We start from the raw sequence: 10,969 nt of genomic DNA, 5'->3' as shown, positions 1-10,969 counted from the left end.
ATAGGTAGACTAAATCACACTCATCCAACACCAATTAACATGTTACTAATGCTCACCACCATTTAAGAGTGGTGAGCAAAAATATTCTCGATTTCAATGGCTGCATTATTCTTTATGGAAATATTTAATGTAATTCTTCCACAGCTAAAACCTTAACCAATTTGTAAAATTTACATTCCATTGCCTAACCAAAATAAGCCCTTGACAAATGGATAAGAGGCGTAAAAATGAACGTAAATACCTATTTTCTTTTGTGCAATTGTTTTTTTGCCAAATCCTTCTGTGCATTTAGAAAAATAAAATGAAACTGGAGGATTCAGCATAATCCAATTCACTGTATGGTCCACTTAAGTTCCGGAGAAGCTACGCAGACATAACAAGGAAAAAATAACAGCAAGGCCAAACACATTGAATTACTCAGCTCTAGTGATGGTATTTCATGTAACTTTAAATCTGAAAACAAAATACTCATATCAACAAATGTATAGAATCCACTTTCCTATGAATATCAAGTTCAAATCAGTCAAAAAATGGCTAGAAAATGTACATTTCAGTGGGAGACCCTATACGACTTCCTGCAGGTGCTGGCTTAAAGTAGCATTTAGGTGGACAGAAGATAAGATACCTTCAAAATAATGTGTGGAGTACATGCATCATGGAAACTGGAATGAGCCCCCAATTTGATTATTCCCTGATGGCGGGTCGATAGCCACCCAAAGGAGAGATATGGTGATTGCTAGAAGACCAGACCACACAAACACAATCGTCGGTGTCCTCCCTCTTCTTCCCATAAGCCCTTTTGCAAAGGGATATAGATGAGCTAAGACCCAGAAGCTGAAGAAAACACCACCAAGCAAGCTGCTCCAATCTGGTGTAGCACTATATATTGTTCGACAAGTTGCAACTGCGATTCCGATCAAGTTAGTCATCATGATAGTAATTGGTGGTACCATCAGAGCTGTCCATTTGAAGACATAAAGATCAACAAAATCATCATCCCCGTCATCACCTCCAGATTTTGATGTCAAAGTGAATGAAATCTCAATGCCTGCTATAACCTTTAGAAGACCTTGGAGCACCGCAGCAAGATGGGCACTTGTGCCCCCGATCAACCAAAACTGTTCGTTTCTCCACCACTCTTCTAGTGCAATGCCAGACCACTTGATCTCAAGCACGGCAAGAAGAATAAGGGTCAATGTGATGCCCAAGAGGTATACCAGGAAGGTTATGTTGAGGGACTGAACAATGAACTGACCAGTAAAGAGTGAGAGTGCAGGAAGGAAGCAGTAGACAATGAGGAAAATGGAAGTGAAAGGGTAGATTCCAACATTCAGGTAAGCAATCCTTTGCAAAAATTTCATCCTTGAGCTGGCCAGCAGAGCATTGTTGCGGGAAAAGAAAATCTCAACAGAGCCAGTGGCCCACCGGAGAACCTGATGAAGCCGATCTGTGAGATTGATTGGGGCAGTGCCACGGAATGCATCTCTTTTTGTTACACAATAAATAGATCTCCATCCGCGATTGTGCATCCTATAGCCTGTGACCACATCTTCCGTTACAGATCCATAGATCCACCCAACTCGTTGGCCCCATTCAGTCTTATCCTCATACCAGCATGAGATTACACTGATTGCCTCCGCAACTGTTGATGCATCAAGAGGCTCCCGAGGAAGAGTCAGAGCACCTGGCGGACGTCCATGTTTAATGGATGGATGATCAGCAAGGGGCCGACCTTGGAATTCTGCCACACGGATTGAGTCAACAAGGAAGCTTGAGTTTCCAAACGTTTTAGGAATAAGAGCAAGACTCATTTCTTCCTCCTCCATGTCTCCCAGTTCAATTGATTGGCTGTCTTGAGAGGCAACTTCAGGGGCAGAAGCCACCAAAGAAGTTTTCTTGGGATTGGTGAAGAAACCACCACAGAAACCATTACGCTCTTTCCTGCTAGGTGGATCGAAGCCATAAAGGGCAGTCCGACGAAAGAGGCATCCTGTTCCTACATATACTGGACCCTGAATCCCATCGAGGGCTCGCATGTTGACATCAAAGAAAACAGTGTTATGGTTTGCATAGCGATCAGATGGGTCAATTCCTTCAAACCTCTGAGGAAACTGCACGTAACAAATGCGTTCCCCACCCTGGTCCATCATGAAGCACATGCCTTCTCTCAATGCCTGGGAGTAGTAGATGTAGTGATCACAGTCAAGGTTAAGAATGAAGGGACCATTGGACATGATGGCTGAGGCACGAACCAGTGCATTCATGGCACCAGCTTTCTTGTTGTGATCATAGCCAGGCCGCTTTTCACGAGAAACATAAACTAGCATGGGAAGACGAATGTCAACCTCACTTAGATTCATGGAATTTGAATCCATTGCTGTGCCATTTAGTGGCTGATCACTAGGAGGTTTCAACATCACCTACACATGGTATAGATAAACTTGTTAACCAGCACATTTAATTCAATCTGAATGCATATAAAAGAAACTTGCTGAATTCTACAAAACCAATAGAACTTTTATGTACCTGCATGATACTGGCATGATCGCCCCTAGAATGCTCAGGCGCAGAAACTGACCAAGTGCCAGGCCAGTGGGTTGTATCAGCCATCCAAGTAGCTTTTGGGAGCTTTAAATTCTCCACTGGTTCGTCATTTGAATTCTCTCTCTGCATTTTCATAGCCTTGATCTCCTCTCTAGCATTAAAGGCATCAGAACGTCTCCGGATTGAATCAGGAAGACTATTAATCCTTACCTTAAATTCATCATACTCACGCTTTACCTGCCTGCGATCCCTGACAAAATCTGGGCGCACTTTATTCTTATAAGGGTCTCTCTTCAGATTGAAGTAAGATTCTGGATTCCTTGGCTCAATATCATGCTTCCGGCAGAAAGGGACCCACAAGTTGGCAAAACTTGCAGCTTCTGCCATGGCCTCAAAGGTCAAAAGTGCACCTCCATCATCAGAAACATAACAAGAAAGCTTCTCAACAGGGTAGTCAGCTGCAAGAATCGATAGAATGGTGTTTGCAGTGACAAGAGGTGGTTCTTTCTCTGGATCTGCCGTAGATACAAAAATATCTATGCCTGGGAGATCAGATTTTCCAGTAGGATTGTTGGGACTTGGTGTTTCAAATTTCTCCTTCAAAACATCAACATCAGCAATGCGATTGATGGGGCAGAGCTTCGGAAGCTGATCCAGTAGCCAAGAGAAGGCAAACCAGATCTCACAAACTACAGACATAGCCCACAACCAGACTGCATCGTCATTAGGGTTTCTGACTCTCCATTGCAAAAATAATCCAAGGACCACCATTCGAACAAGTACTAAGAGCCTGAGATTATATCCAACAAAAATTAAAGAGTGTAAGCTTATAAAGCAAGCAGTACTAACTAAGCTTATATGCAATGAATTGTGTGGGCTCACAAATAACGATGAAATGAAAATCTCCAAAAATACCACTTTGAAATAAGTAGCAAAACGAGTGGCAAGAAATAAACAGCGCAGAAAAACAGAGAGGATCAAACAGTTTTACCGATAGGGACTGAGAATTGCAGCAGAGATATTCAACGTGCGCGTAAGTGGCTTCCATTGCTTATGTTGAAACACATTAGGATCGCCACTAATTCCATCATCACTTCCATTGGCAGTATCTTTTGGCCACATAGCATTTCCGTAGCCATAACTCCCCTTTGTCTCAAACAACCATTGGTTATGATCGAAGTCATTAGTCTGACTCTCCATCAATGCTGTTGACTTTGTAGATTCTGATTTCATCAACGACAACCTCCTCTCCATCTTTGACATCCCAGCTGTAGATGGTAGAGACAGAGGCTGCCGATTCGCCACAGCATACTCGGTCATGTCAAGTTGCTGCTCCTTATACGGTTGTTTGCAGCCAGGACAAATACTCTCACCACTTGCTATAGCATCTCTATAACAATCCATACAAATCTTGTAATTGCATTCGCAGGGAACTATATCTAACCCCCTCTCATCAGTCACAACCTTTGCATCACAACCCTCCACAGCACAATACGACCCTTGTGCTCCGGTCATCTGTGGATGGCTAGTTTCGGACTCAATCACCTTTTCCTTCAACTGGGCTCGTGTAACACAATTATAGCCACCTGTAAACAAAGAACTCGATGCATATTGGTCCTCCAACCTCTGAGAAGTCGACCGCTGCATCAAAATTCCGGTGGGCTGGTTGTCAGGTGTAGGGGGTATGTGGACAGTGTAGGTAGAAAATTCAGCACTCCCAATCTCACTGTCAAGATCATTGCTGGCTTGGCTAATATGGCGAACCCTGGGGGATCCACTTGAGAAACTGAAGCGAGATCCAGATGCCATAAAGCTTACCACAACCTGCAATTCATGGCACATCAGAAATTGATTAAAATTTGAAATAGCTAAACACAAACACAAATCCAACCCTCCTCTTTCATAGACAACAAATGAAATATACAGATTAAAATTTTGCTTTGCTTACTCGGTAGTCTCAGAACTAGAGGAACAAAACAAAACAAAAAAATAATAAAATCTCACTGTCTCTTCAAAACTCTGTTTCTCTCTCGCTCCGGAAGAAACAGAGAAAATCAAACTATTAAAAAATACAGTCTCCCTTGCTCTAAAACTAAGAGAAAAAAAAAGGCATAAAGCAATCACAGGGAGATGGAGAGTTTTTTGTCAAAAGCTTACCTATTAAACACCAACCCTCTTCAGTCTTCTCCAAATTCTTATACAAATACAAAGCCACACACAAAGTTTAAGAAATTTTCAAATGCGCCGCCCAGAGCAAAGCAAAGCAAGAAACACAAGACCAAGTCCAGCCTCCCTACCCTAGTCGCTACTTTTTCAAACCCTTTAACAGTTCCAACACAAACCCACTGCTTCTTATACCCAACAACCCAATGCCGGCTCCCCAATACACCTCATGATCATCATTTTATCAAATGGGTTTTGCGGGTTTTGGAAGGTTTGTTGACCTTTGTTTTCTAGCAATGAGGTCGTCTTATGTGTCCATTTGTTTCCTTTTCGAGTATGGTGATGTTTTTATTTTTGCAGAGAAGTAGTCAGAGAGAGAGAGAGAGAGAGAATGTCACAATTAGCAGAGAAAGACAATGGAGACGGAGAGAAGGAAGCTTTTGTCCTGTGCTTGTATTATGTGAGAATGGTAATGGTTGGGGTCTTGCTTTTGGGTTTTATAAGGGACAAATCGGGAATTTCGTGGGTCGGATTTTGGTTGCTTACAAACATTCCAGTTTACGCGGTGTGGATGTAAGATTCCCCTGCGGTCGTGAATTTGGGTTCTTACTACAATCGGTTTCATTACAACCCTACATCACAAAATTGTATTGTAATCCTTTAAAAATGATGACTGAAATTCCTATGATATCTCTATAAAAAAAATATATTTAAAAAAAAACACAATATATTATGACAATAATAAAAATCATCATCCTTTTTAGTAGTTTTCCTTATCAAGTTTTATTTAGCGTGGTGAGCAAAAATATTTCCTTTATTGTTTGTTAAGATTTGCAGAGAATCCTCCTTATAATTATTTATTTTTATTTTAATTAAAAAACTCATCATTATTATCACGAAAAATAATTAAGATCATCTCACATATTATAATGGCGATTACTTTGTTATCTTTTAAATTAAAAAAAAACCACTAAAAAAATTCTGAGTTTTAGTTACCACCTTCCTTGCTGTTAATATAAATTGGTCATATTTCTTAAATAAATAAACATAAATTGGTCATACTATTTTAATAACATTAAACAGTTGTCGTTAATAATAATATATATTACATCAGCGCAGTGAAGTTCATCTTGCCCTGCCTGATCAGTTTAGAAGGCAAGGCATGTGTCGGTCTTTTTGTGGATCCTTTCTTGATGGGGTGGTAATGTTGTTGCAGAGGATCTTTACCCTGTTTGAATATGAGCTGTTTATAGTTGTATTTACACATGCGTGTATACTCAATCCCTTTCGTGAAATGGCTCTTCAGATGACAAAATTTTCTTCTTCAAATGTTGAATGGAAAATATTAAAATAGAGAAGAAAATATAAATGCAAGGTTAAATAAAAAGAAAATTTAGAAAAAGTGAAAAGAGAAACAATATACTTTATTTAGGGGTGGGCGTTTGTGCTGGAAAAGGATATATAAAAAGATTTCCAATTATACCGAACAGATCCAAATCAAAAGCCTAAGTTAAAAATATCTAGTGGAATAATATCTAATATCCGAGGTAAACTGCAGAGTATTGAGCATTATATTCAATAGAAAAATTATTTTAAAAGTACGTGTCACCGTCTTATGGAAATTTGGAATGTTATTAGGTTTTTTTTAAAATTTAGAAAAACTACATAAAATCCTCCAAATTATAGGGTCATTTTCAAGTTCATAACCACTTTTAGAGACATTTATGAGTACATACTCAAACTCCCGAAAAACCTATAATTTACCCCCTCTGTTAAACAAACGTTTATTAATCTGTTAAATGCTTACTTATCAAATGTGGGACCTATTTTTTAATGAAATGGACTTCCATGTATACAAAAAATAATAAAAAAAAATACATCTTTAAAATAACTAAAAAAGAAAATCAAATAAAAAAAACCAACACAAAAAGATAAAAGAAAAATCAAATCAAAAAGAAAAAGTAAAGAACAAAAAAGCGCAAACCAGCTCACCCCCCTGCCCCCCCTTATACAAAAAAATCTCATCGTTCCTAACCCCATTCCAATTCCCCCACCCCCACTTCCACCACCTCTCTATTTCTCTCTCTCATTTGAACTCGCCAAGTAGGTTTTTCGGGGGTTTGAGTATGTACTCTTAAATGTCCCTAAAGGTGGGTATGAACTTGAAATGGTTTTATGTAGTTTTTCCTTTTTTGTTTTTAGGGTTTTTCACAAAGAGGCTCATTTCTACACTATCATAGTCCTACTGTCTCTAGCAGCAAATCTAAATTGACCATTACATCAGTTTGATGTTAAAAATGTCTTCTTACATGGAGACTTGGAAGAAGAGGTATACATGGATTTACCACCAGAATATAATCTCATAACAAGAAAAATCAAGTTTCCAAGCTTAGAAAGTCATTATATGGGTTAAAACAGTCTCCTAGGACTTGGTTTGGAAGATTTACTAAGTCGATGAAGAATTTTGGATACACTCAGAGTAATTCAGATCAAACCCTATTTTTAAGAGTGATAGAGAAAAAAAATCACTGCATTAATTGTTTATGTAGATGACATGGTCATAATTGGAAACGACACAAGAGAGCAATAAAAACTACAAAAGTATTTGTCTTAGGAATTTGAGATGAAGGATTTAGGTGCTCTGAAATATTTCCTCAGAATTGAAGTAGCAATGTCAAAAACTAGTATTTTTCTGTCTCAAAGGAAATATGTGAAAGAACTACTCACTGAAATAGGAATGCTAGGATGTAAGATTGACGACACACCCATCGAGATGAATCACAAGTTATGTGAAGATATATGGACCAAGTGCCAACCAATAAGGAACAATATCAGTGCCTTGTTGGAAGGTTGATATATTTTACATACACAAGACCAAATATTGCATATGATTTGAGTGTGGTTAGTCTGTTTATGCAATCACTCAATGTTTCTCAGAGGAATGCAGTTGATTGGATCTTAACGTACTTAAAGTCTCCTGAGAAGGGATTAATATTATCAAAAAATGGAAATATTGAAGTTGTTGGATATATAGATGCTGATTGGGCAGGTTCCATTACAGATAGACGCTCTACATTGGGTTACTTTACATTCGTTGGAGGTAACCTAGTCACTTGACAGAGTAAAAAATAAAATGTGGTTGCTTGGTCTAGTGCAGAAGCAAAGTATCGATATATGGCTCAAGGAGTTTGTGAATTATTGTGGATCAGAGGACTCTTGACAGAATTGGGTTTTAAACCAGAGAAGCCCATGCAGTTACATTATGATAACAAGTTAGCGATCGATATTACTCATAATCTAGTTCAACATGATCGAACAAAACATGTCTGGTGAATCGATATTTCATCAAAGAAAATATTGAAAACAACATCATCTGCCTACCCTTTGTAAAATCAGAAGATTAGTTGGCGAACGTCTTGACAAAAGCTATCTGTGGACAAGTATTTTATTACTCACTTACCAAGTTGGGCATTGGTAATGTGCATGCATCAACTTGAGGAGGAGTGTTGATGTGAGTTAATCGAACAAATCAAGGAGATTTATTTCCTAAATTAATTAGGTGATTTATTTCCTTGTTTTCATATAGTTGACAATCCTTGTATAATTAGGAGATATTCTCCTAATTGATTACTGTATCTATTTCCTTGTATAACACCCTTGTAAACTCCTATATATATACCTGAAGTATTCAAACCAAGTATCATATTTTAGCACCACTTGAACTTAATAATTTATTTAGAACAAGTGCATTTTAGTAAACAACTTATGGAATCAATACAATTTATTCCTATCTCGATTCCACATAGTTTAGTAAACAACTTTAATGAGACCATGAAATTACGAAATAAACTATCTTGCCAATAAAAGAGTCTCTTTTGCTGAAGTGAAGTCATAAGTTGATTGATATCGGACAACAGAAAATATAATAATCATATTGAAGACGAACAATAACATAAGGACGTTACATAATTGATAAAGAAAAATACGTGTTAAAATTGCTAAAATGCGCATATATCAAGTTCGGTAAGGACGTCGACATTCACAACTTCATATTGTGGAGACAATGATGGCAGTGGCATGGAAATTATTGAGCACTTCAATATCAATGGTAGATCCAAGCCAAGAGAAGTTTGGAGATCTAAGTTGCAAGGGCTACGAGCAACTTTTCTTTTTTTCTGTTAAGTTCACTTTAGTTTATAGCCTCTAAGTTTAGGTCCCTTTTTTCATGCATGTGTCAAGTTAGGTGTATCGGTATCATAATTTTATACCACATGACGTGGCAATTTATGTCATTAGTCACATCAATAATTTTAATTTATTCAATTTAATAATTTAATCTTGTTATTTTAATTTATTAATTATTATAGTAATTAAAAGTTAGTGTTATTGTAACGAAAGATTTGAGTAAATTCAAATTGATGATGTAGCCATCGATATGGATTGACATATCATGTGCTACATTATCAAAATGTGGTTTAATATTACTCTTTCACTAAATACTCTGTTTTTTATTTACAGAATTGGCAGTTGCAACTCTTATTCGTATAATTATATGTATTGTTATTTATACTCCAAAATTAATACGATTGTCACTTTAAAATAGCAACAGAAAAAAATTGTAAATAGACAAACTGATAGAGAGAATATACTTTTTGCCCAACAAATTTGATGAGTGAGTAAGTGATCATGTCCTAAAAAATAAATAAATAATTTGACGAGCCAATATCCTCCAATTGTCATGCTCGTAACCCGTGGGACTCTGTATGGTCCATTTGTTATCCCGTCAATATACAATGACACGTGAAAAAATTATCTCACATGTCATTGTGTTATTAACCGAAGATAGAAAAAAAGTGTTATTCATGTTTCCATTCGAGTTTCCGATTGCTTTTTGGTCTGTGGGAGCGCGAGAGAAGAGAGAACTCAATCTGCCGTGATTCCAGCAGCGCATGATGGAAATATGCGCTTTTGTGTTCACCAGAAAAAGAAAAAAAAAAGTGCTTTTGTTCGGTACTTCAGTTACTTGGTCCAATAAAACAAACACCACGTGAATGACTTTACAAAATTCTAAGTTTAATGATGACCTGGAGGCTGGATCAAGGGAGAGGATTCGGTTTGGGTTTCAAAGGGTAGTTGTTTAAATTGATTGAAAGTCAATACAATTTTTTTTTCCTTTTTTTCGGTTTTGAAAGCATAGAGATCGTGTTTGTTTTTAATAGTTGAGAAAAAAATATATAGTTAGTAAATTCGTGTATTATAAGTGTTCATAAATGTTTTTTTATTATCATATTATATATGTATGTATGTACTCTTATAATAATACGAATTTTTGGAATATTTTACAATAATACACAAATTATTAGCGTATTTATCTATATTTTTCACGTATTATTAAAAAAATTACATATAACAAAAATAATGTCTTGTATCTAGTTTCAAATCTATCATGGATGGTGGTGTGTGTCAAATTGCTGTTGATATGATGGCTTCTATAAAGTCTTTGGGTTTCCATATTTGGGATGCCCCTGCTGCTGTCAATCAATTCATTTTCAATGATATTTTTTCTTATACAAGCGATAATTTAAATGGGACTCGAACTCGGGTGCAGTGTAGGAAGCGCATACGCATACGCTCTAGCCAACTTGTTTATTGTTAATGTTTATGACCAATTATCCCTCCTCTACTAAAAAATGTAAAAAGAAAAAGAAATTATAGTATGAATCCGCTAAGAATTCGGCTTCTCTCTTGACCGTTTCAGTCCTCAACTACTTTCAAGGACAAAGTGCCATGTCGCCAAAGTGACGATAATATCAAAGAATTGCTTGGTTACTATAATTAAAAGATGTAATTTGTTGGATTATTATTTAAGAAGGATTAGCCAAAATGGAGGAAGCTGTCAAGTTGAAAAGTCCTTGAGTTGATAGCTTATACGAACATTCTTTCTTGTGCCGGTGATGATCATTTGCATATGGAAGGTTAGGTATCAGGTGTTCACACATCAGTCAATGAGTATTTTATTAATATCAGACCTGTGGCAAAAATAAAAACAAGATAATCTCTAGAAAGTCTTGCATGGCTAGTGAAAACTAAAATTAAAAAATATCAAATCAAGAAAATGTGAGCAGAGCTGGTATGGAATGTGTCAAAATGGAACAATTACTAATCCTAACCGACACACAAAGTAACACGCGTCTAGCTTAGTGAAAAAGAGTCTTGATTTATATACTAATGGTTTCAAGTTCGAACCGTTAAAGCACCTTGA

The 10,969-nt window shown here is 37.0% G+C and overlaps 1 protein-coding gene across 1 annotated transcript; it reads right to left on the bottom strand.

Annotated features, from left to right (window-relative positions):
• Positions 1 to 446: 446 nt before the first annotated feature.
• Positions 447 to 5,162, bottom strand: LOC110758042 (cellulose synthase-like protein D3). Its single transcript, XM_021959825.2, has 4 exons — positions 4,702 to 5,162; positions 3,536 to 4,368; positions 2,527 to 3,334; positions 447 to 2,420 (listed from the first exon to the last, which is right to left on the bottom strand). The coding sequence occupies exons 2-4, from the start codon at positions 4,351 to 4,353 to the stop codon at positions 654 to 656; spliced, it is 3,393 nt and encodes a 1,130-aa protein (XP_021815517.1). The 5' UTR covers positions 4,354 to 4,368; positions 4,702 to 5,162; the 3' UTR covers positions 447 to 653.
• Between the last annotated feature and the right edge of the window lie 5,807 nt (positions 5,163 to 10,969).

The sequence above is a fragment of the Prunus avium genome, chromosome 5 (assembly GCF_965620075.1).
Source record: "Prunus avium chromosome 5, drPruAviu1.hap1.1, whole genome shotgun sequence".
Classification (NCBI taxonomy): domain Eukaryota; kingdom Viridiplantae; phylum Streptophyta; class Magnoliopsida; order Rosales; family Rosaceae; genus Prunus; species Prunus avium.
This window is presented reverse-complemented; position numbering and strand designations above follow the sequence as displayed.